Source organism: Pongo abelii, chromosome 8, assembly GCF_028885655.2.
Source record: "Pongo abelii isolate AG06213 chromosome 8, NHGRI_mPonAbe1-v2.0_pri, whole genome shotgun sequence".
Taxonomy (NCBI): domain Eukaryota; kingdom Metazoa; phylum Chordata; class Mammalia; order Primates; family Hominidae; genus Pongo; species Pongo abelii.
Genome location: NC_071993.2, coordinates 76,458,797 through 76,485,622, shown reverse-complemented (window position 1 = coordinate 76,485,622; position 26,826 = coordinate 76,458,797). Strand labels below are relative to the sequence as shown.

Here is a 26,826-nt window from a genome sequence, read left to right as displayed (position 1 = left end):
TCTAGCACTGAAAGGGCAGACAGAACCAGGAGGCAAGTACATACAGACCTCTGCCTCCATGGGTCACCCCTACCTTTGTCTCCTTGAGAATGTTCACTTTCCAACTGGCCTCCATGCAACTCAAGGTTTAGCTGTCTCCATGGTGAGCAAAGAAAAATCCATGGAAGGGGTGGGAGTGGATGTGGAAGAGGTTCTGCAGTGCACTCCTCTTCTCAGAGGAAACCATTTCAACTCCTCTTTCCACGTTTCTCTTCTCCAGAGTTCTCTCATCCTCTACCAACCCTCCTGTGCATCCCCTCAAGCCAACTTTTTCTGACCCAACCTCACATGATGCACTGTCTTGAGGATTTTCTCTCAGGACCCCACCTTTTTGATTCTTTTATGTTACACAGCAATTCAGCCTTGTCGCTGTGCCTCAACATGCCTGGCAATCAGACCCCTCTTCAAAGGCAGAGGAAGTTATAAGTATAATATCAAGGTCCCCTTCTCCCAAATGTTTTTCTACCTACTTCCTTTAGTAGAAATTAAATCCTGCAACTTTCTCATCAGTGTTCAAAGGTTTTAAACATAAATAGACTGAAGTGAATTTTTTGCAAATTGTAATCAGTTAATCTGTAGGAATGCTAAATTTACAGTTATCCTTCCCTTCTAAATCCAGGTCCCAAATCCATTCCAGTTTGTGGCATTTCCAGCCATGGAGCAGGACACACCCACTTGGAATGATCCTGATATTTCCCTATTCCTTAACCCATTTCCTATTCAACCCAAGTACCATTGAGTTTGCTCCTAAATATGCTGAGAATCCACTTTGTTCCATATTTACTACCACCACCCAGTCCAAATCAACACTACCTCTCATCTCAACTACTTCTTGGCCTCTTAATTATCTCCTCCAATCCACTCTTCCTCCCCTCCAATCTGTTCTCCATAAAATAAATTTTTCTTTTAAAATGCACATTTGGTCTTATAACCTTCCTCCTGAGAACTCTTCTGGGGATTTCCGTGTGCTTTTACAATAAAGACTAGAATCGCTAGCATGACCCCATAGCTCTCCATGATCCTGCATGGCATAATTACTGGGCCTTTCCCCGTCATTCTCTAGCCAAATGTACTTTCTTTTCTTTTAGTTCCTTGAAGAGACCAAACTCTTTCCCACCTTAGGAATTCTGTACATGTTCCAATGTCTCCCTCCCCATCAAACTGATCAGTCCTCCTTCTTATGTAATTTCATACCATTTTACTCTTTTTCTTCACATCATGCTTTGTGATATTTTAGTGTGAAATATTTGCTTAATGTCTCTGTGTGTGTGTGCACACGTGTGTGTAAAACCACAAAATCCCCTTATCTGCTATTTAATGAGCCTTCAATAAGTAATATTGTTGAGTGCACTTTGTGATTGTGAGGATCAGAAAGCAAGAGATCTCAGAACACCTGAAGGGGTGGGGAACAGAGGGTAAACTCTGTTTTCCTGCAACTTTGGGGATGAATCAAAACTGTGCCTGAAGAGATTTGTGCCATGACTGCATAGATCTGCAGGAATATTGCAGCTTAACCATTTGATATATTGTAGCTTAACCATTTGATATATTGCAGCTTAACCATTTGATATATTGCAGCACTGTTTAGCGTGATTTATGAAGCTGTTGTTCTGTTTTAACTCAACATGTTCATTGTAAAGGAGTTTCATCCTCAGAGGTTTTGTTAATGGAGACATTGTTGTGTAGTGAGGCAGTAGAAAAAGGAAGTGAGAGATAGGGCTGGCCTACAACCTGTGTAAAGCTTGCATTTCAAGTCCCCTCTGGAGGGAATGCCCATTTCTGGAGTCTTGTTTCCCAGTATCCCCATGTCCCCAAAAACATCTGGTCTCAGGCTCTTTCTACATACTAGAGTGCAAACAGCTAATAATAATACCTAAGTCTTAGCTCCTGCAGGGGTGAAACAGATAGAGGCTCTGACACTGGAATTTTCAGGTAAAACAGATATCCTGTTCTGTCTGAAGCACTGATGAAGAAAACATAGAGCTTTCAGCTCTTGTTCCAATGACTAGTTTCTTTCCCAATCTGCATGAAGTTGGTCAGTCAAGCTCACCCAAGCTCATAGACTAGAAGCCCCAGGAAATGAATTATTTCTGTTTCCTTCCCACCATCCCACACACATGCTCTTAAAATATCCATTCCCTTCCCTCGCCTCGGATCCTAGGTCCTGAGACAGGCTCTCACAGCCCAGAGAGTGGTTGTGATGGACTTAGTCTTACCTCAGCTGCTTTGTCTGGTGCTGGGCTGCCAAGGGAGGCATGCATGAGCAAGGCCAGTTCTCCATTCATATCTCAGACTGTTTAGAAGAATCCAGTGACAGAGGATGTGGCCTGTGGGCTTTATGCTTGTGATGCTTTCTGCTGCTTGAGGTCGGGGTGGAGAAGAGACTAGGGCTGACAAGCTTCTCACTCAGGGGCTGAAGTAGGGCACAGCTCCTGTCTGCTGGACTCATAAATCTCCTGGTCCCCACCCCAGGGATCTCAGAGCCCCCTTTGTTCTTTTAATTTTTACTGTAATAAAACCTCCTACATAACAAAGGTCTACAAAGACTCTTGGGGAATATATTTCCCTCCCAAACATATTCATTTGAGACACAATTATCAAAACATTTGTTCAGGCCAGGCACGATGGGTCCCACCTGTAATCCCAGCAGTTTGGGAGGCCAAGACAGGCAGATCACTTGAGGTCAGGAGTTTGAGACCAGCCTGGCCAACACGGTGAAACCCCGTCTCTACTAAAAACACAAAAACTATCTGGGCGTGGTGACGCATGCCTATAATCCCAGCTACTCGGAGGCTGAAGCCAGAGAATCTCTTAAACCCGGACAGTGGAGGTTGTAGTGAGCCAAGATTGTGCCACTGCACTCCAGCCTGGGCAACAGAGCAAGACTCAGTCTCAAAAAAAAAATTGTTCAACACACGAACTTTAGACACATTTTATCTGACACCACAAGTCATTCCAAGAGATGAATATACACAGTGTCCCTCTGAAAGCTACTTGTCTTCCAGATGTAAAGACACATACATCACTGGAGACAGAATGCTAGTGTTTTGAAATAACCTGTGCTTAGGATGTTGGAGCACAGAAATGCTGCACTTAACTTTGGTACCCACCTCTAGTGCAGGGGTTAGTTAGCAACTTTTTCTACAGGTCAGCCAGTAAATATTTTAGGTGTTGCAGGCCATATGGTTTCTGTTGCAACTACTGAACTCTGCCTGTGTATCACAAAAGCAGCCATAGATAATCTGTAAACAAATGAGTGTGACTGTGTTCCAATAAAACTTTATTTACAAAAACAGTGGGGTGGATTTGGGCTGTGGCTATAGTTTATTTCTGCTCTAGAGGACTCTCCTCACTATAATAAAAAAGTTCTTCCTAAGTTATCACTGTGAAGATATCATTAAGTGGGACACTGTCAAGAGGCTGGTTAACATTTCACTAGTTCTTCCTGGTTTATACACATCCAAGAAATCTCATGATTTCCATTAACACAAAGATACCAAGAAAGGACATGAATGTTTTTTAAGATCATTTTATCTCAATACATCAGAATGGCCCAAATCCTTCCAGAATCCTCTCCTGTACACTGTGATTGTCTGCTCCACTTGCCAGCGGATGGGGTGCAGGTCCTGGAAATGCTTACCTAGTTTCTCCTTTCTCTGTAGTTAGTACTGTATCTGCTGTTGTAAACAAAGCTTTTCAGCCCTTGAGCATGTTAAGATGTAACCTGAAAACAGGTTTGCAAGTTTATTTGTGAAATAATTTGAAGGAATAGGAAGAATTTGAAGGAATAGGAAAAACAGAGGCTTTGAAGTTAGAGCAACCAAGCATCAAATATAGGTTCCTTCCCTTTCTTGCTATGTAACTTTGGGAAGTTTGCATAACCTCTCTGAGCCTTAATTTCCTTATTCACTAAGTGGTAATAATAATTACTTCTACCTCATGGCATTGTCGGCAGTCACTGCCATTTTCTAAGTTCTAACCACAGGTTAGGCACTGTGATGAGTGTTCATTCATTTAACATCCAAAACAGACCACAGCTAGTTTACAGATGAGGAAGTGAAGATGAGATCACATGCTGGTATTCTCTTCCCCTTTCGCCAGAATGGGTCCCTCATAGAGGTATCTGCAACCAACTCAAGGGAGCCACTGGACAGGGATAAAAAAAGGCCATTTGACTCATGTTATTGAAGGAGTAGAATGTTCTTTGCTCTTTTGTCTCTCTGAGCTGGATAAAGGGAGGAACAAGTTCCCTGGGAGTTGATGTACAAAGCTGCCCAGAGTTGACTCTAGCTGAGGATGTGTTTGGGACTGCATGAGGCCGTCTCTGAGAGGCTAACAGCAGCTGCTCTGACATTCTCTCTGATCTAGGCCTTTTTTTTTTTTTTTTTGGTGCCTATTATAGCTCATGATTGGTTTTACAATATAATTCCCCAGCCTGTATAACATTCATCATTCCAGGTTCAGCTCTGAACACTTTTTTAAAAATATATATCAACTGCATGATATGTGTCAATGACCCCTGAATGTGAGATATTTTATCCTTGAAAGGAAAGACTTGGAGGAGCCTTCTCTCCTGGCATCCCTGGACTGGGTAAGACTGTTTAGTCACCAATACCATAGCATCTTTCTTTTTTTTTTTTTTTTTTTATGAGAAGGAGTTTTGCACTTGGTGCCCAGGCTGGAGCGCAGTGACGCAAACTCTGCCTCCCAGGTTCGAGCCATTCTCCTGCCTCAGCCTCCCAAGTAGCTGGGATTACAGGCATGCACCACCACACCCGGCTAATTTTGTATTTTTAGTAGAGACAGGTCTTCACCATGTTGGCCAGGCTGGTCTCGAACTCCTGAACTCAGGTGATCTGCCTGTCTCGGCCTCCCAAAGTGCTAGGATTATAGGCGTGAGCCACCACGCCCAACCACCATGGCCTCTTTCTAGACACCGTTCTGACCACCTCTCTCTCCTGCCCACAGACGTCCAGTAGATGGCTGGCAGAGTAAAGGCCAAGCTTCCCAGTTTCATTCACAAGGCCTTTCATAATTTGGCCCTAACATCTTTTCAACTTTGTCTCATACTACTGCCCAGCATGACTCCATAAGACCAGTTAGGCTGCCTTACACACTCCTACAGAACAGAATAGCAATTTCTGGTCCTTTCACACTTGACATCCTTGGCTAGAAACTTCTCCAGTCCTTAATGGTTTCCTGGAACATACACACTCCTCAACATGCACACACACACACACACACACTCCACACACATGCACACACATAGACTTAAGAACATACACATAAATAAATTTAAATATATATAAGCAATAACTAATTTATGTTCAGTCTCATTTTCAACAAACACTCCAAGGCCGGCCATGGTAGCTCATGCCTGTAAACCCAGCACTTTGGGAGGCTGAGGCAGGCGGGTGGCTTGAGGTCAGGAGTTTGAGACCAGTCTGGCCAACATGGTGAAACCCCATCTCTACTAAAAATACAAAAATTAGCTGGGCATGGTGGCGGGCACCTGTAGTCCCAGCTACTTGGGAGGCTGAGGCAGGAGAATCACTTGAACCCCGGGGGGGGCAGCGGCTGCAGTGAGCCAAGATCACGCCACTCTTCTCCAGCCTGGGCGATGGAGTGAGCCTGTGTCTCAAAAAAATTAAAAAAGAAAAAGAAATACTCCAGAAATCTAGGTATACTAGAAAAACAGTCAAGAATTAAAACACCAAGAATCTTATTTCATGGCAAGACAAAGCAGTGATTTTTGTTATTAAATAATATTAATTTGCTTATTGAAAAGGTAATATATTCTCATGGTTCAAAAATCACAGTGGCTCCCTCTCACCCCTGTCCTCCTGCCACCGAGGTCCCCTTCCCAAAGGCCATCAGTTATCAGTTTCTCACTTTTTATTTCAATGTATTCTTTATGCACATACAAGAACATATACATATTGTACACAAATGTTAGCATATTATTCAAAATGTTCTGAACCCTGCTTTTGTTATTTAAAGGTATATACTATCTTTCTGTATGAAGAGTTTGCTCATTAAAAGTGGCCTCTGCTAACTCAAATGCCAGCTGCAGGTAGAGCTCACTGCCTCAGAATAAATAGATCATTATTTATTTAACCAAATCCCTATTGAAGACCATTAAAGTTGTTTCTAATCTTTTGATTTCCCAAAAACAAATGCTTCCTAAAAAAAACAAAACAAAACAAAAAAAAACTCTTGTATATGTGAGATTTTCTAAAGCAGGAATCTTAACCCAAGTCATCCAGAGTGAGAAGGGGTCAGCCCTTTGTTCAGGTATCAGGAACTGGGCACAAGAAATCACTGCAGTCCAGCAGTCCTAGAAGCACAGCCTACACAAATACCCTAGAAAAAGGAAGCACACTCACTCCCACCTCAGTCTATTCCATTTCCAGGGAAAAGGAAGAGCCAGAAGGAAAAGTATTCCTTTACCTTATGACTTCTCAAATGAGTCAATTCTTAGAAACTGTTCCTTTCTTTACTATTTCTGTCTCCTCTCCCTTCTCCTTAGCTCCATAAGCTCCCCAGAAATGACTGGACTTCCTGGAATTTTTTATTAACAATTCAAGATGCTCCAGTCATAATTTCTGTGACCATAGCCTCTGCTAACTCAAACACCTTCTGGGTGTAACACATGCCTCTGGCTCATAAGAGGGACAGATAAATGACTGGAGTTACAGAGAAAGTAGGTCTGGAGCCTTCCCTGCAGAGTAGCAAGGGTCATTTATAAAGCAAGAGATGGATGGGAGATCCATGACACCCACTCTCAGTTCCTGCTTCTGCTTGCAGAACCTTTCAGGGGTGAGATGTATAACTCTATGAATTTTTTTCAATACCCACATGTATATCATGACACAATCCCAACTCCTCTGCAAGACCGACTTGAAGGTACATTCATTCTGGAAACCAATTTATTTCTAAAATGCAGTCAAAAAGGCTCAGAGATGCTGTTACCTACTGCTTCTCCTATTCCTGCTTTTGCCACAAAAATTAGCCAATATATCATTCAAATCTACTTGTGACTATTTCATTTTGGTTTACGTTCATCCAGGCTTGAAAAATGACCAGGGCTGAGGCATATTGATGCCTCCTGAGCCACTTATTTCTAGCACGTATTAATATATCAGCAATACCTTCAAGTAGTATGTCTTTCTGAATTATTCTTTGGGTTTTTTTCCCCCACCGCTTTTAAAACTTCTTTTTAAAAAATAACACTCAGACCAAGAAACAGCTTCTCCGCTCCTTCTAGGATCTCCGCCTGGTTCGGCCCGCCTGCCTCCACCATGTCCATCAGGGTGACCCAGAAGTCCTACAGGGTGTCCACCTCTGGCCCCCGGGCCTTCAGCAGCCACTCCTACACGAGTGGGCCCGGTGCCCGCATCAGCTCCTCGAGCTTCTCCCGAGTGGGCAGCAGCAGCTTGCGGGGTGGCCTGGGCGGCGGCTATGGTGGGGCCAGCGGCATGGGAGGCATCACCGCAGTCACGGTCAACCAGAGCCTGCTGAGCCCCCTTGTCCTGGAGGTGGACCCCAACATCCAGGCCGTGCGCACCCAGGAGAAGGAGCAGATCAAGACCCTCAACAACAAGTTTGCCTCCTTCATAGACAAGGTACGGTTCCTGGAGCAGCAGAACAAGATGCTGGAGACCAAGTGGAGCCTCCTGCAGCAGCAGAAGACAGCTCGGAGCAACATGGACAACATGTTCGAGAGCTACATCAACAACCTTAGGTGGCAGCTGGTGACTGGGCCAGGAGAAGCTGAAGCTGGAGGCGGAGCTTGGCAACATGCAGGGGCTGGTGGAGGACTTCAAGAACAAGTATGAGGATGAGATCAATAAGCGTACAGAGATGGATAATGAATTTGTCCTCATTAAGAAGGATGTGGATGAAGCTTACATGAGCAAGGTAGAGCTGAAGTCTTGCCTGGAAGGGCTGACTGACGAGATCAACTTCCTCAGGCAGCTGTATGAAGAGGAGATCCGGGAGCTGCAGTCCCAGATCTCGGACACATCTGTGGTGCTGTCCATGGACAACAGCCGCTCCCTGGACATGGACAGCATCATTGCTGAGGTCAAGGCACAGTACGAGGAGATTGCCAACCGCAGCCAGGCTGAGGCTGAGAGCATGTACCAGATCAAGTATGAGGAGCTGCAGAGCCTGGCTGGGAAGCACGGGGATGACCTGCGGCGCACAAAGACTGAGATCTCCGAGATGAACCGGAATATCAGCCGGCTCCAGGCTGAGATTGAGGGCCTCAAACTCCAGAGGGCTTCCCTGGAGGCCGCCATTGCAGATGCCAAGCAGCGTGGAGAGCTGGCAATTAAGGATGCTAACGCCAAGTTGTCCGGGCTGGAGGCCGCCCTGCAGCCGGCCAAGCAGGACATGGCGCGGCAGCTGCGTGAGTACCAGGAGCTGATGAACGTCAAGCTGGCTCTGGACATCGAGATTGCCACCTACAGGAAGCTGCTGGAGGGCGAGGAGAGCCGGCTGGAGTGTGGGATGCAGAACATGAGTATTCATACGAAGACCACCAGCGGCTATGCAGGTGGTCTAAGCTCGGCCTATGGGGGCCTCACAAGCCCCGGCCTCAGCTACGGCCTGGGCTCCAGCTTTGGCTCTGGCGCGGGCTCCAGCTCCTTCAGCCGCACCAGCTTCTCCAGGGCCGTGGTTGTGAAGAAGATCGAGACACGTGATGGGAAGCTGGTGTCGGAGTCCTCCGACGTCCTGCCCAAGTGAACAGCTGCGGCAGCCCCTCCCAGCCTACCCCTCCTGGGCTGCCCCAGAGCCTGGGAGGGAGGCCGCTATGCAGGGTAGCCCTGGGAACAGGAGACCCACCTGAGGCTCAGCCCTAGCCCTCAGCCAACCCGGGGAGTTTACTACCTGGGGACCCCCCTTGCCCATGCCTCCAGCTACAAAACAATTCAATTGCTTTTTTTTTTTTTTTTTTTTGGTCCAAAATAAAACCTCAGCTAGCTCTGCCCCCAAAAAAAAAAATAAAAATAATTGGAAATCATCATTCTCAGTAAACTATCGCAAGAACAAAAAACCAAACACCGCATATTCTCACTCATAGGTGGGAATTGAACAATGAGAACACATGGACGCAGGAAGGGGAACATCACACTGTGGGGACTGTTGTGGGGTGGGGGGTGGGGGGAGGGATAGCATTGGGAGATATACCTAATGCTAGATGACGAGTTGGTGGGTGCAGCGCACCAGCATGGCACATGTATACATATGTAACTTACCTGCACATTGCGCACATGTACCATAAAACCTAAAGTATAATAATAATAATAATAATAAAAGAAAAAAATAATAATAATAAAAAAATAAATAAATAAAAATAAAAATTAAAAAAAAAAAAATAACACTCAAACCATTTTTCTCAAGATTGTCTCTATAAAACATCCAACCTGTTACCGGCTAGGCTGTATCTTCACATCTCAGTTTTTTAGTTGCTCTTTTTTACTATTATTATTACTACTACATTTGAGGATTTCTCAGTGGGGGTAATGTTTGGCTACTGGGGAAATATGGAGGTTTTCATCTTTCCGGCCAAAATCTACCACAAAGCTGTAACATTTTCTTGTCATGACTCTTCAGGCTGCAATGTCACAGGTTCTGGTGGATGCTGTCTACATTTTTTAAAAGATAAAGGTATCAGATTTCTTATATAAGTCAGGGTCTCAGCAGGAAACAGAAAGTACAGTCAATTTAGAACAATTCTATTCAGATTTAATAAAAAGACTACAAAGGCATAGGGAGAGTATAAAGAAACCACAAGGGACACTGAGCTGCCATCACCCCTAAGAAGGGAGAGGGCAGCCACCAGATTCCTGAAGGAGAAAGTTCTGAGGCAAGGGCTGCCCCTGAGGCAGAATAAATATATACTCCTAAATTGCATTGCTAAAGAGGACACAACCAGGGCAAGGTGATCCTTCTGGGAGGGAGCTGGGTGGTAATACACCACCTTACTCATCTCCCTTCTTCTGCTCCCCAGTTAGGCCTCCCTGTTGGCCAAATGCAACTGCTCAGCCTCTGTGTCTGAGAACAGGACACCGAGTGGGTCTGGAAAGATGAACAGGAGATAGCTGGGACTCTGACTTACAAAAAACTTGGGAAATAGAGAAAATAATCATCCATAATCCAGCACCTTAACACATTGAGAATATTCGAGGTGGCAGGGGAAATGAGGCTGGGAGGAGGGAGAAGGGGAATATAGCCCAGCAACAGCTCCTTCTCAGCCCATTCTCCAAAAGTATCATTGTGGAAGAAACTATAAGATCATGATTTGGTGGTAGAAAAGGTAATCAGTGTATAGCAACGTTTCTTTTTTTTTTTTTTTTTTTTTTTTTGAGACAGGGTCTCACTTTGTCACCCAGGTTAGAGTGCAGTGGTGCACATCTGTAGTCCCAGCTACTAGGGAGGCTGAATGGGGAGGATGGCTTGAACTCGGGAGGTTGAGGCTGAGGCTGCCGTGAGCCATGATCATGCCACTGCACTGTCTCACTCTGTTGCTCAGGCTGAGCGCAGTGGCGTGATCACGGCTCAATGCAACCTCAACCTCCTGGACCCAAGTGATCCTCCCACCTCAGCCTCCTGAGTAGCTGGGAATACAGGCATGCAACCATGTCTGGCTGATATTTTAATTATTTGTAGAGGTGGAGGGTCTCACTTTGTTGCCTAGCCTGGTCTTGAGCTCCTGGGCTCAAGCAGTCCTCCCACCTCAGCTACCCAAAGTGCTGGGATTGCAGACATGAACCACCACGCCCAGACTGTGGCAACATTTTTGTATGCTAAGGATATGGTGGTCAACAAAACAGACATATCCCTACCTTGTTGAAGGCCACCATCTAGTGACAATTCATTATAACATCATTTAGTGATATTTAACATATTTTCAGTGTTGTATCACCTATTTCATAACATCCTAAAATGTTCATCTAAGCTTCCACATCAATCTTACTTCTGTCCACAATGCTTTCAGATAGCAAAAAGTTTCAGATTCTTGGCACACACATGTTCCTTTTGGGAACAAAAGTATTTCTCTTCTGCACTGACAGCACTGGCCTGGGCAATTGCAGAATTGCTAGATTGTTTAAGATTTCTTTAAGCCCCGCTAGGTTTTATTCATGAAATGTCTGCAGTGGACAACAATAATAGCAGACCACACCGTAGAGTTATAAAAACAACCAGATCTGGAGTCTTTTTGCACCATCACAGCTACTTGGAAATGCTTTCTAGGTGGAGTCTTCTGCTACTATTGGCCCAATGCTGCCATCTTGTGGCCTTCTAAAGAAACGTGACCAGAGTTTACAGACGTGAAGATTTTTTTCTGGAGATCATGTAAATATTTTGTGGGGGGGAGAAACCTTTACACTTCCTTATAATGTCCTCTATCAACTTTTCATCTAGGTAGAACCTACTTTGGGAAGCTTTGAAAGTGGAATAAAAAAATTCTAAGCAGAGAAGCTTAGATCTTAGAAATCACCTTGTAAAGAGATGGCTGGGGTTTTTTATTTTTTATTTTATTTTACTTTTTTGAGACAGGGTCTTGCTCTGTTGCCCAGGCTGGAGTGCAGTCGCGCAATCATAGCTCACTGCATCTCAACCTCCTGAGTAGCTGGGACTACAGGCGCGTGCCACCACGCCTGGCTAATTTTTGTATTTTTTGTAGAGATGAAGTTTCGTCATGTTGCCCAAGCTGGTGTTGAACTCCTGGGCTCAAGTGATCCACCTGCCTCGGCCTCCCAAAGGGCCGGGCTTTTTGTAAGAAAAGTTTGCCCAAATGCTAAAATCTTGATGTACACTCTGCTAAAATCACTATAATACCAGATTATACATTTATCATACGGTAACTTTGCATCCTGAAATTCTTTTTTCTCAAATGGAATCACTCCTAAGGAAAAATTTCATTCCATGCTTTGCAGAAACCAGCATGCATTTTGTTTGAAGTGCTTCCCAGGCTCATTTTTCTCCAGGGCTTCAACTGTACATGCATATCTAGAGTGCTGATGTCTTCCCTTGAGCAAAGAAAAATCCTTCTTCCAAGTTCTTGTTAAACACCCATTGTACTGTGTCACTTTCTTGTTTCCTCTCTGAAACCAGGTGTAAAGTTTAACCCTCAGCACTAAAAAGCACAAAGTCTAACCTGGACAAGCACTTTCGTTGTCCTCAGCACAGTTCTGGGCATCGCAGCAAATGTATAACCAACGCCATAGCACAGTTAGGGTGGAAGCCCTGGTGCTGGGAGTGAGGAGGGGGATGTCTCCGAGACTGATCTCCAAATAGGAATGTGGAAGGACAGTCCCTAGCAGAGCCCACAGTAAAGAGTTAAAACAGATACACACAGATGTATGACTTCTTCTCTAGTTCTCTGAAAGAGAATTTTTACCAAATGTTTGTATAGATTTACCATAAATACAATGTGGTTATGTTGGCTACTTTCATTAAGCATCTGCTGCGTTACAAGGCCAGGTGCTCAGAGAGGAGATCCTGTGGTGAACAATATACTTCCTACCTCGGAGAGCTCCCAGGCTTGCCATAGCCACAGATGATAGCCGAGGACAAGACAGTGTGATGCATGCTAGAGCAGGTGCTGGCTGAAGGAGCCCCCGAGCCAGTGTAAGAGAAGTAAAGAAGGCTTCCTCATATAACTTATCTCCCTCACTTTCCTGAGGAGAAAACAAGTCTTCTGTATGTAACAGCTTGTCCACCATCTCTGAGTTAGAAAATGGCAGTGCTAGGACCAAAAACCAGGTCTCACGACCCCCAGAGAAACTAACAGTGGCTCAAAGGAGCATGGCTTATTCAGGACATGCAAGAGGCCTGGTGAGGCTGTGTAGAGTTGAAGGTTCTTGTTTATGCCTTTGTCTAGTTTTCTAGGAATCCCTCTTTCCTTATCTCCCCCTCAACCTCTCACTTTTGGATTTTCAGTTCCGTGTCATCCTCCTTATTCAAAGTAACAGAGCAGGCTGGGTTTCGTGGCTCATGCCTATAATACCAGCACTTTGGGAGGCCAAGTCAGAAGGATTATTGAACCCAGGAGTTCAAGACCAGCCTGGGTAACATAATTAGACCCTATCTCTATTTTTTTTAAAAATACAAAAATTAGCTGGGCGTGGTGTTGCATGCCTGTGGCCCCCACTACTTGGGAGGCTGAGGCAGGAGGATTGAGTGAATCCAGGAGGTTGAGGCAGCAGAGAACTATGATTGCACCACTGCACTCCAGCCTGAGCAACAGAGCTATGACCCTGTCTCAAAAAAAAAAAAAAGTAACAGAGAATCATACCCAAAGTGGACACATAATGAAGGTATTTAGATTATTTAGAAGAAGCAGAGAAAAGAAGAAGAAAAAGAATTTAAGGGAGGAAAGTAATCTTTTTTTTTATTTTTTATGATAGAGTGTATTAGTTTCCTAGAGCTACCATAACAAAGAACCACAAACTAAGTAATTTAAACCAAAAGAAATTTTTTTATTTATTCATTTTTTTGAGACAGGGTCTCGCTCTGTCACCCAGGCTGGAGTGCAGTGGTGCAATCTCGGCTCTCTGCATCCTTGACCTCCCAAGCTCAAGCAATCCTCCCACTTCAACATCCCTAGTAGCTGGGACTACAGGTGCACGTCACCACTCCCAGCTACTTTTTGTATTTTTTGTAGAGGCGTGGTTTCACCATGTTGCCCAGGCTGGTCTTGAACTCCTGAGCTCAGACAATCCACCTGTCTTGGCCTCCCAAAGTTCTAGGATTACAGGCGTGAGCCACTGTGCCTGACCTAAACTAAAAGAAATTTATTGTCTCAGTTCTGGAGCCCAGAATTCAAGGAGTTGGCATGCTCCTTCAAAGGGAGAGTCCTTCCTTACTGCGTCACAGCTTCTGGTGGTAGCCATCAATCTTTGACATTCCTTGGCTTGCAGTTCCATCGCTCCAGTCTATGCCTCTGTCATCAGATGGCCTTCTCCTGTGTGTCTCTGTCTTCACATGGGGTTTTCCTCTAAGGATATCAGTTATACTGGGTTAGAGCACACACTAATGACCTCATCTTCACTTGATTACATCTGCAAAGACTCCATTTCCAAATCAGGTCACATTCAGAAGTGAGGGGACTAGAATTCCAACCTACCTTTTAGGGGAACATAATTCAATAACATGGAGTATTTCAAGCATAACACATATGCAAACATATTTAGAAGTAGAGTCTAGTATGATGAACCTTTAAGTATCCATCTCTCAGGTTCAACAATCATCAATTCTCTACCAATCTCATTTCATCTGTACCCCCATCCACTCCCCCTCCTCTCCTGTATTATTCTGAAGCAAACCTCAGACCTTATATCCTTTCACCTGTAAACATCTGATCTATCTCCAAAGATAAAGACTCTGTTTTAACATAACCACAATAACGTTATTACACCTTAAAGTGTTGATCAATAATATCCAGTCAGTATTCAGATTTGCATTGTCTCATAAATTATCTTGGTACTATAACAGTTTGAATCAGTATTCAAATAAGGTCCTCAGAGTCAATGATATTTAAACCATCTTCCTAGGAGGTGGGCTAACAATCTCAGCATCTTTTTTCTCCCTCTGGTGGAGTTGAACATTAGATGACTTCACTCACTGAAATTGACTGTGGGAGTGGGGGTTTGAGGATTTCTGAACTGCTCTGAATGATAAGAATTTAAAGTGGATGGAGGGAAATCTTAGTGGGAGGGAAGGAGTGAAAAAGAGAGACAGCAGAGGTAAGGTGAAGAGAGGAGCCAAGAGGAAGATGGTGGATCCAGGAGCCTCAAGGCCATGGTGAAAGGAGCCTGCGGAAAGGCAGTGAGGTGGCTTAAACAGCAGTGGGGAGAGGCTAGCTGGCAGACTTTTAAGAACAAGGAAGTCTCGTGTGCAACTGTACATGCCCTACACATCAGCCACCTAGAAACTTTCACTTTCCAAACACACTAAGTGCTGTGAAGCCTCCACACTGTTCCTTCCACTAAAAATACCCTCTTGCCTGTCATCCTAGCTCTTCATCCTGGAGAACTCCTATGCATTCTTCAAAAGCCAGTGCAGATATCCATACCTCCATGAAGACCTCTCTGACTCCTCCCCCACAAAGTTGGCTTGCTCCTTTATCTACCACTCTATAAGGCTTTGAACATGTTTCTACTATACCACTTCTCAAATTGCCCTGTCATTATCTACATGCATGTCCGAGCCCCCATTAAACTATGGGCTCTTTGAGGGAAGGGGCAATATTGGTTCATCTTTTTACCCTGAGTCCCTACTGCAGTGCCTGGCACATTCGATAAATGCTTACTGAATGAAAGAAAATTAGAAGAGGAGGAAGAGAAGAAGAAAAGGGAAGGGAAAGCAAAGGCAAGATCAAAACAAGAGGAGAAAGAAGAAAAGGAGTTAGGAAAGGAAGATATAAACAAGACAAACAGCTGAACTTGGCAAGTATTAAAGCAAACTAAACATGGCCTGAGAAGGATTCCGTACTTGTATATTTGAGTCCTTGTGGACAAACCGTAACCTAGCTTAATAGGCGGACAAAATTGAAAACCTAACTTAGTAGTATGTACCTGTAACAGTGGTTGAATGTTGGCCAATCCCAGTAGCCATACTTCAGCCACTCATAGACTGCTGAGTGTTCAAACTGTGTTCAAATAAGGCAAATGTGGAGCTGCAACCAATCCACCTGTTCTGTACCTCACTTCTAATTTCTGTACATCATTTCCCTTTTTTTGTCTATAAATTTTCTCCCACCACGTGGCTGCACTGGAGTCTCTGTGAATCTGCTATGATTCTGGGGTCTGCCCAATTCATGAATCATTCATTGCTCAATTAAACTCCTTTAAACTTAATCTGGCTGAAGTATTTCTTTTATCACAAGGCAGAACAGGCCAGTGTGATCTCCAGGTTGCAACACCAAAATGAAATTAGGCCTTCAGGAATGTTTCCTTGGACCGTACAGTGTATAGTGTATAGCTTTTTTTTTTTTTTTTTTTTTTAGACAGAGTCTCCCTCTGTCCCCTACACCAGAATACAGTGTTGCGATCACAGCTCACTGCAGCCTCAACCTCTGGGTTCAAGTGATCCTCCCACCTCAGCTGAGACTACAGTCATGCACCACCATGCCTGGCTAATTTTTTGTGTGTGTGTTTTATAGAGAGAGGGTCTCACTATGTTGCCCAGGCTGGTATTGAACTCCTGGGCTCAAGCAATCCTCCCTCCTTGGCCTCCCAAAGTGATTACAAGTGTGAGTCACCACACCTGGCCTCAGTACATCATTTTTTAATTTTTAATTTAGTGATCAAAATTTAAGAATCATAAAAATCCAAATTTCTAGCTTCTCAAACAAAAATAGAACTGCCTAGCCCAGCCTATCCTGGGCCTAGCCTCCTCCCTAATAACTACTGGCTGGATCAAAACATGCTTTTTCTAGGTTACCACAGTCCCCGCCACTTCCTACTGTAGCCCCAGCATGTGGGTTGAGTATCATTGGCCACTTATTGTGTTTGTGCTCCTGGTTCTCTCATAATTGGCCTACTTCACTCATTTACTTTACCCGCCTAGCTTTATAAACATTAGCTTGTCAACTTTGTCTCAGGCAATCTGCTCCTCCCAGATGCCCTATGGTTATAAAAGATAATGGTAATGATTATTGTAAAGCTGCACTGTCCTATAGAAGTTACTGAGATGATGGGAATGTTCTATAATCTGTACTGTGCAATATGGGAACCACTAGCTCCATGAGTACTCGAAATGTGGCTAGTGTGAATAAGGAACTATATGTTGAATTTTATTTAATTTTAATTAATTTTAATTTTCATAGCCATGTATGCTTATTGGCTATCATATTAGAGATACATTTCTAGGGCAATGCTTCTCAAGGTTTATTGAGCATGGAAACACTGGGGGATCTTGCTAAAACACAGATTACAGTTTAGCAGATCCAAAGTGGGGCCCAAGATTCTGCAAGTCTAATAAATTCAAATGCTTATGATGCTGAGCTTTGGACCACATTTTGAGGAGCAAGATTCTAAAACAGTTCTGCTAAAACTTTAGCATGCAAAAGCATCCCCTGGAGAGGCTGTTAAAATAAATTCTGGCCGGGCATGGTGGCTCACACCTGTAATCCCAACATTTTGGGAGGCCAAGGCAGGCAGATCACAAGGTCAGGAGTTCAAGACCAACCTGGCCAAGAGACCAGCCTGGCCAATATGGTGAAACCCCTTCCCTACTAAAAATACAAAAATTAGCCGGGCATGGTGGCGGGCACCTGTAATCCCAGCTACTTGGGAGGCTGAGGCAGGAGAATGGCTTGAACCTGGGAGGCAGAGGTTGCAGTGAGCCGAAGATCGTGTCATTGCACTCCAGCCTGGGCAGCAGGGCAAGACTCCACCTCAAAAAAAAAAAAAAAAAAAAAAAAAAAATTCCTGGGCCTTAGACCTCACAGATTCTGATTCAGTGGGTCTGGGGTGGGGTCCAAAAACTCACATTTGTTACAAGCTTCTGGGTGATGCTGGAGCACTATTCTAGAAAATGGGAAAGTGATGAAAAAAATAGTTTTAGTGACTCTCTAATTTTCTTTCCCAGTTGCTACTTGCGTTGGTCCATTTGTGCCATTATAACAAAATACCACAGACTGGGCGGTTTACAAATAACAGAAATTTATTTCTTACAGTTCTGGAGGCTGGGAAGTCCACCACCATAGGTTTGGTGTTTGGTGGGGGCCCAGTCTCTGCTTCCAAGATGGTGCCTTGTTGCTGCATCCTTAGGTGGGAGGAACACTGTGTCCTCGCATGGCTGAAGGAAGGGGAGAGCAAGAAGGCAAACTCTCTCTGAAGCCCCTTTTATAAGGGCATTCATACATACATGAGGGTAGAGCCTTAAGGACTCTTAACCACAGAACCAACCCAATTAGGTTCTACTTTGTGTGATAAAATGGTGAGTTGCTTTTCAATTCCCATGGACCCCCAGGTTGCAAGTTAAATAACCTCATCACGCTCAGATGAACCAAGCATGCAACCACAGGTGGAACCTAAGTGCTCGGACCAAGGAACCAGAACTGAATTAAGAAGCAAGCACATCATGGCATGATCCATGATCCAATCAGATCAAGCCCTGGCCTCACCCCATGGCATGATCCAGTCAGATCACACCTCCCAGCATCATCTCATGGCAAGATCTAACCAGATCATGCCTTATTACCCTCTGCCTATAAAATCTGCCCCAGCTCCCAGGTTGGAGAGACAGATTTTAGCATTGCCTCCAATCTCCTTACCAGTTGACTTACAATAAGGCCTTTCTTTTCTCAAAAGCCAGTACCACAGTATTGGCTTCTACGGGTGTTGGGCAGCAAGCCCATTGCTTGCTCTATAACAACTTAATCACTTCCCGAAAGGCTTCACCTCCAAATATCACCACAATGGAAACTAAATTTCCACATGAATTTTGGGGAGGACATCACATTCAAATTACTAGCACTACTAGCAGGCCACAGCGGCTCACACCTGTAATCCCAGCACTTTGGGAGGCCGAGGTGGGTGGATCACCTGAGGTCAGGAATTTGAGACCAGCCTAGCCAACATCGTGAAACCCCGTCTCGACTGAAAATACAAAAATATCCAGGCATGGTGGTGCACGCCTGTAATCCCAGCTACACAGGAGGCTGAGGCAAAAGAATCCCTTGAATCCGGGAGGCAGAGATTGCAGTGAGCCGAGATCATGCCATTGCACTTCAGCCTGGGCAAAAAGAGCGAAATTCCGTCTCAAAAAAAAAAAAAAAACTAGTTGGGCATGGTGCTGCACACCTGTAATCCCAGTTACTCAGGAGGCTGAGGCAGAAGAATCACTCGAACCTGGGAGGCGGAGGTTGCAGTGAGCCAAGATGGTGCCACTGCACTCCAGCCTGGGTGACAGAGCAAGACTCCATCTTTAAGGGAAAAAAAAAAAAACTATAACACTACTATTAACAGCTAATATTTTGTGTCCTACACAAAGGTAGTTGCCATCTCCATTTTACAGATTTACAGATAAGGAAACTGAGGCACAGGGAGGTTAATGAACTTGCCTAATGTCACACTGCTCCTAAGTGCCATCCCCAGAGCTACCCTCTTCACCAACACACTTTACACCATGAACAATGTGTGTTTTGCCAGTAGCGGCCCTGCTGTGATAAAGAAACTCCCTGAGTCCTTGAATTTAGACCTGAAAATAACTTTTTAAATCAGTCAGTCTGATTTTGATTCACAATTTTCCTAGTTTAATTTTATATTTCCTCATTTTACAAGGGAGGAAACATTCAGAGAAGGGACTTGCCTAACACTACACAGCTATTTCTCTTTAAGTATTGTTTGATGAACAACCTTCACGTCAAATGATTGACAGCTTCAATTTCTAACATTTTCTGTCCCACCTTGTTTGAACACTATTGGAATTTCTAAAACAGTATTTTTAGCTAGCTGCTACTAGTGGAGACACATCACTCTCCCTTTACACGCACACACTGTGGAATCTTTTGTCCTTTATTGGCCTAGGTGTTTCTTTTTTGAAGCTTGGGGAGGAAAGGTATTTGCATGGGAACAAGATGAGAGAGGAGGGAGATGGTCAGAGAAAGCTAGGACTGTGCTTCCTACCAGGCCCGACAGTCAGGATCTGTGGCCGCATGGTTAAAGGGTGAGTTCCAGACCCTGAGAAACTGTTCAAGAGAAGTCTGGCCAGAAGGAAGCTGCCAGTAGAGGAGGCCGCCTTTCTTCCACCAGCAGGTACTCAGCAGCAGGGGGCGCTCCAAGATGGAGATGAGGATCAGAGAATTAGGGCAGAGACAGGGGCCGCCGTAGGTCATAGACCCGTTTGGGAGCTCAAGCGGAGTGCACCTCGGGTCATGGCGACTCCTAAAAATAACAGGTGACACGGAAGAGGGAGAGCCACCAAGACATTAACCATTTCACCTACAGCTTGTATCGTTTAAGCCACCATGATCCTCAACCTTAGTGGCACGTTAGAATTACCTGAGAGTTGTAAAATTCCTACCCAGAAACATGAAATCTGGGGTTGGTGGAGTGGAGTGGTATTGAGATACTGGGAAAACCAAAGCGTTTTGCCTACCCTCCTCTATTATGCAGAATGCTTCACCTCTGGTAACTAAAATCTGTGGGGATTTCTCCCCACCACCAACTAGTCAATTATCCAGCAGATTCTCCAGCAAGGTGTCCTCAAATTCAATTTAATTGTGACACTGTCTACCTGGAGATAGCATGAGATCCCATAGAGTGAGGACTCAGTCCCACAAGATTCTCCCCGACTTCAGATACCAATTGCAAGCCCCAGGTTTTGTCCTATGGTTCTGACCGACTGACTGTAAATCAGGGTTGCCACCATCCCCCTCCTTGGGTTTCATTAATTTGCTAGAGTGGCTCAGAGAAATCAGAGAAATCCTTTACTTACATTTACTCATTTATTATATATGATATTACAAAGAATACAGGTTGTCGACCTAAAAAAAGACTGAGGCAAAATTAATATAAAGAGTTTATTTTTCAGCCAGGTGCAGTGGCTCACGCCTGTAATCCCAGCACTTTGGGAGGCCAAGGCAGGTGGATCACAAGGTCAGGTGATCAAGACCATCCTGGCCAACATGGTGAAACCCTGTCTCTACTAAAAATACAAAAATTAGCTGAGCATGGTGGTGCATGCCTGTAATCCCAGCAGGAGAATTGCTTGAACCCGGTAGATGGAGGTTGCAATGAGCCGAGATCGCGCCACTGCACTCCAGCCTGGGGACAGAGCAAGACTCCATCTCAAAAAAAGTTTCTTTCTTTTCTTTCCCAAGGTGAACAGCCAGGTGGAAGAGATGCATAGGGCAAGCTATGTGGGAAGGGGCGTGGAGCTTCTGTGTTCTCTCCAGGCACCACCCTTCAAGAACTTCCATGTGTTCAGCTACCCAGAAGCCCCTCCCCAAGCCCTGTCCTTTTGTGTTTTTATGCAGGATTCATTAGGTAGGCATCATTGATTACATCATTGGCCATTGGTGATCAACTCAACCTTCAGCCCTTCTCTCTTCTCCTGGGGGGTAAGGCTGAAAGTTCCAACCTTCTAATCATGCCATGGTCTTTCCAGTGACCAAGCTGCATCCTGCCACCAGTCATCTCATTAGCATACAAAAGACACATCATTCCAGAGATTCCAAGGGTTTTAAGAGCCCTATGACTGTAAATAGAAACAAAGACCAAATATATACTTCACAATGTCGCTGGTGAGAACCAGGGTTTTCATATTCCCCATTGGATCCAAGGTTGAGAACCAGTGGTTTAAGAAAAAAAAAATGTTTTCCATTCTATTGTGGTTTTTAAAATGTAACAAAAGCTACATTGAAATGAGATTAGTTGTGAGATTCGAGCAAGTTATATCAGGAAATGCTTTGGAAATTATTAATATTAAAGGTAGTAGTTACTGTTGGTATTATTATTAGACCTGGTTTAGAGCCTCATTTCCAGCTCTAATGAACTGGAAAGTATTTACTATAGAAATTTCACCCTTGTCTTTAAAGGTGGGATGCTGTCTAGAATGGCATCAAACTCAGCTGAATGTGAAAAGATAATTGAGGTGTTTGGGGCTGTTGTATATAGATGTACCTAATTAAGTGTAATCTTTCCCTTTCTGTCTCTGTCCTTTTACTTAAAAGACTAGTAAGAAAGGACGAGTTATTAGAAAGGAATGATGGAGAAAACACATCCTCTTTCTCTGCCTTCCATGTCCCTGACAATCCTTGACTTCCACTTTTGGCCTACAAATTCCTTGCCAGTTCCCACAGTGTCCTGGCTCCCACCCAAGGTCCTGAAATGGCCAACTTTGGGGCTAGTCCTTGGCCAAGATCCTGTGTTCTACAAAGGGGAGATCCTTTTATCTAGCCACAGGTAGAAGAAACTGTATCAGGGAGCGCAAGTAATTTGCCCTAAGTCCCACAGTAGTTTAGAACCAGAGAAAGATGCACTTCTTCACAAACCTCTCTTAAATTCCACAAATAACTTAAGAAATAATCAAGGCACAAATGTTGGAAGAAACAAAAGAGGCCAGGTGGGAGGAGAAAGGGTAAGAATGAACTGCCTGATGCAAAGTATTCTCCCACAGTGAGGGTGAGTTGCCACAGACAGCTGAGAAGTAATAATACTGTGGACAAGGCCACACTGATGCATATCACAGAACCTGAAATTGAAGGGAATTGAAGCCTTTCATTGTGAGACATTTCATCATTTTCTCAGTAATTGCATCAGTTTTATAATTTCTTCCATCACTGACTCCCCAGTAGTCCTGGCAACTCCCGTCTGTGGTGTAGAAGTGGCAAGTAATGGTGTTTGCCTCCAGGAAATTAAAGACTCCTCTCAATAACTATATTAGTCATCAACGCTTGCTGCTGTGATTGATCTTGTAACCACCATCAGATCTGGGCAGCGAAAGGATATGAAAATTCATAAGCATGAAAACAACCTTATCTTCTCCTTATCCAGCTCTGTGATATATGGAATATCTGCAAAGTCTTTTCTGTATTTCTAATTTGCTCACCAAGGAGCATATTTTTGTCAGGCTGGGAATATGTCCAGGTACTGAAAATTATTTGTATTCATTGGAAATTGTGAATTCTGCCTAGGTTTCCCAGCATTGCTCTGTTGAATTGCCCTTTACTTAAAAGAACAAAAATGTTCTAGAATTGTATTTCAACATTTCAGGATACCCAGAAGGCAAGTAGCCACAGCACTGAAAAAAAAAAAAAAAAACCTGTTCTCCTCTCTCTCTGTGGAAGGTGCCAGAAGAAATGTGTACTCTGGTTTTATTATTGCTTTATATCTTGGGCAGTCCCTGGTATTAGGGGCTAGGAAAGATGCTGGGTAAATTATTCCATAAGCACAGTGCCTCAGGCTGAGCCACTCAACAAAGTCCAGTCTAGAGTGAAAAAAAATCTAAAGGCAAGAATCTCAGTGAATAAGCATTGTTTCCTGGGTTGTTTAATCCAGTGGCCCTAAGATCTCTGAAACCTGTCAAATTGCACCTATTGCTTTCCTGAGAACATGGTAATCAAATTCTAAATGCACATACATACTCTTTAATCCAGAAATTCCAGTGCTGGGCATTTATCCTACAGGTATACTTTACATAGAAGAAATACTTTTTACAAAGCTGTTCATTACAGTGCTATTTGTGATTGCAAAAAAATTGTAAATAGCTTGAAAAAGCATCAATAGAGGACAAGTTAAAAAAAAAGAGTGTGGTTCCAAAACTTAGCTGGGCATGGTGGTGGGCACCTGTAATCCTGGCTACCTAGGAGGCTAAGGCAGGAGAATCGCTCGAAACCGGGAGGCAAAGGTTGCAGTAAGCCGAGATGGCGCCATTGCACTCCAGCCTGGGCGACAAGAGCGAAGCTCTGTCTCAAACAAAAAAAAAAAAAAAAAAAGAAAAGAAAAAAGTATGGTTCATCCACACAATGGAATGCTACGTAGCAGGTAAAAACAATAAAGTAGCATTCACACACTAAAATGAAAAAACTCCCAAGATATATTAACTGAGTAAATGGGAGTTATTCAGCAGTGGCTATACTATGCTACCATTTGTGTAAAGAACAGAAACACATATATGTGTGTAAATGCATGGGATATCTAAGGAAAGATATGTAAGAAATAGTGCCTCAACACACACTAATGCAGTAAGAATGGGAACTAATACACATAGTGCTTACTCCTCATGTTCTAAGCACATTACGTATTTAAACTAATTCAATACACTCCTTTTAAACTGACAGATATTCACACACCTGTCTTACTTCACTGGAATATCAGCTCCTTGAGGGCATAAACATGACATAAGCCTTTTTATATGCTACAGAGGCCAGGTGTTGTGGCTCACACCTAAAATCCCAGCACTTTGGGAAGCCAAGGCAGGAGGATCACTTGAGGTCAGGAGTTGGAGACCAGCCTGGGCAATACAGCAAGACCCCATCTCTACAAAATATGTATATTGTGTATGATATATATATGTGTGTGTGTGTATCCTACACAAATGCTAGTATATTTATCACATAGTATTCTCAAGAAGTATGTGTCTCATTCAGTCAGTATCAAATATAAGAGAAAATATCTTCATTTAGAGCTGCTGATCTTAGAGGTTAATAATCATTAAGTAAAAATATCTTTTCATAATGAGTTTGCTATGGCATGAAGTTGAGCCACAGTGCAAAAATAAGCGGCATTGAAAGTGCGCTATTCTATATATGTACACCCAGTTATAGTTGTGCTGGACACACCGGGGAACTGAACTGAATTATTGAAGAAACATCGTGTTTTCCTTACTTTCCATTCAAAAAACTGCATTATCACAACACAGTCCCCTCGCTTTTTATACTTTGAGTTCAGGGGAGTATTTTTAAGTGTTTTAGTTTAAAAGGTCTGCTACTAAGTTAAATGGCATCAGGTATATAAAGTGCTTAGTACAAGCCTGCCCCACCATAAACCTCCCTTAAAGTGGAGCAACGTCTCTTTTTCATGTTGGAGGCTTCAGGCATTATGGGAAAGAAAAGTAAACAAGAGCTGGTGCTCAATCTTGTCGACAATTGGGAAATGAGTCTGTAACAAAAATAGAGTGGAACGTGGGAGTGAAGTGTTTTTGCCTTTGACAAGTCATTAAAAGTCATCAGTGTTATAAATCAGACAGTGTGGGAAAGAGAAAAAAATAAATAAAACCCTGATTCTTAGATTCAAAAATTCACTTGTTCAATATGGTATTTATTTGGATGCCTACATGGGTGAGGCAGGCATTATAACAGGCAATTGTTGGCTTTTGGCGGGAACCGCTCTCTTCCAGTAATTCGCCAAAATAACAAACACAAAGGGAAAGAGGAGAAGCACCCATAGATGTTCTCTAGGCCTTTTAGAAAACATGGACTTGTTCTTTTGACCCCGTATATGTGAATCTATTAGAAAAGTGACATTGTAGACATAAGGGAATGGGTACTGTTCAAAAAGGAATGCCCCACAAGTGTTACCAGGGCAAAACCGGAAGACTATACAGTGTTACTGCACGCTGTTGGCATTGTTATAAACACATGAGTTAAGGGCAAGATTCTTGCCAGGAGAATTAATGTACGTATTGAGCACATTAAACACTCTAAGAGCCGAGATAGCTTCCTGAAACGCATGAAAGAAAATGGTCAGAAAAAGAAGGAAGCCAATGAGAAAGGTACCTGGGTTCAACTGAAGTGCCAGCCTGCTCCACCCAGAGAAGTGCACTTTGTGGGAACCAATGGGAAGGCGCCTGAGCTGCTGGAAACCTATTCCCTATGAATTCATGGCATAATAGGTGTAAAAAATAATAAAAGACCTCTGAACTGTAAAAATGTTCCTCTTCATTGAGTAGAAGTGTGGTGTCCCTTCCCCCGAAGAAATATTTAAAGCAAATTTTAATCGTGTCCTAATTCATTGTGTAACGTCTTTACTATTCAAATTTAATGTATTTCTTGCTGAAAGATGTGAGGTGGCTTATTGTGCAACAAATTACTCAATTGGTTACAAAATAGCCAGATATTATTTATGAAATATTTGTGCTGGTTTGAAGATAGTCCTTCTAAATCACCATGGAAGAAATAAAATAATTTACAAAAACTTAAGTTAAAAAAAAAAAAAACAGGTGGCCGGGGGTGGTGGCTCACGCCTGTAATCCCAGCACTTTGAGAGGCCGAGGCAGGTGGATCACCTGAGATCGGGAGTTTGAGACCAGACTGGTCAACATGGTAAAACCTTGAGTGACTACTAAAAATACAAAAATTAGCCAGTCGTGGTAGCGGGCACCTGCAATCCTAGCTACTCAGGAGGCTGAGCCAGGGAGAATTGCTTGAACCCTGGAGGTGGAGGTTGCAGTGAGCCGAGATTGTGCCACTGTACTCCGGCCTGGGCAACAGAGAGAGACTCCGTCTCAAAAAAAAATAATAATAAATAAATAAATAAATAAATAAGCTACAATGGTTGGAAGGACATGACATCTAAATAACAGACAGCCCTTTATACTGAATAAATTTAGCTTTTTAAAGGACACTGCCTGTGGGGGAGGGGAGTGGGAAAAAAATGGAAAACAAAGTTGTTGTCTTAGTCCACTGGGCTACTTAACAAAATACCATAAACTGGGTAGCTTATAAACAACAATATTTTGTTTCTCACATTTCTGGAGACCGGGAAGTCCAAGATCAGGGCAGATTCATTATCTGGTGAGACCCCACTTTCTGGCTTACAGATGGTGACTTCCTGCTGTGTCCCCACATGGTGGAAGGAATGCAAGGGGTCTCTCTCTCTCAATCCTCTTTCATAAGAGCACTAATCCCATTCATGAGGGTGAGCCCGCATGACATAATCACCTCCCAAAGGCATCACCTCCTAATACCATCACCTTGGGTGTTAGGATTTCAACATGTGAATTTGGGAGGAACATAAACATTCAGACCACAGCACTTACTATACTCTTATCTTTCTCAGTGTGCTGTAGCCCAGTGAAAACTCTGTCACTGACTAAGGAACCTCTACTCTAAAATCTTTTTTTCTTTATTTTTCATTCACTTGTTTGCAAGCTAAAAAGTAAATATAGACTACATATTTTCATCAGTAATTCCAACCTAAAGAAGTTCTATTACCTAACAGGTTCATTTTGATAGTTAGAATGTAATTTATAAATTTATCATTTGCGGCCAGGCACAGTGGCTCATGCCTGTGATCCCAGCACTTTGGGAGGCTAAGGTGG

At 43.5% G+C, this 26,826-nt stretch overlaps 1 protein-coding gene across 1 annotated transcript; it reads left to right on the top strand.

The window, feature by feature from the left end:
• Positions 1-7,310: 7,310 nt before the first annotated feature.
• LOC103891678 (keratin, type II cytoskeletal 8-like) lies at positions 7,311-9,118 on the top strand. The gene is given in 2 exon segments (XM_054523518.2): positions 7,311-7,798; positions 7,800-9,118. Coding segments are annotated over 2 exon segments (1,449 nt in total). The 5' UTR covers positions 7,311-7,340; the 3' UTR covers positions 8,791-9,118.
• Positions 9,119-26,826: the final 17,708 nt, after the last annotated feature.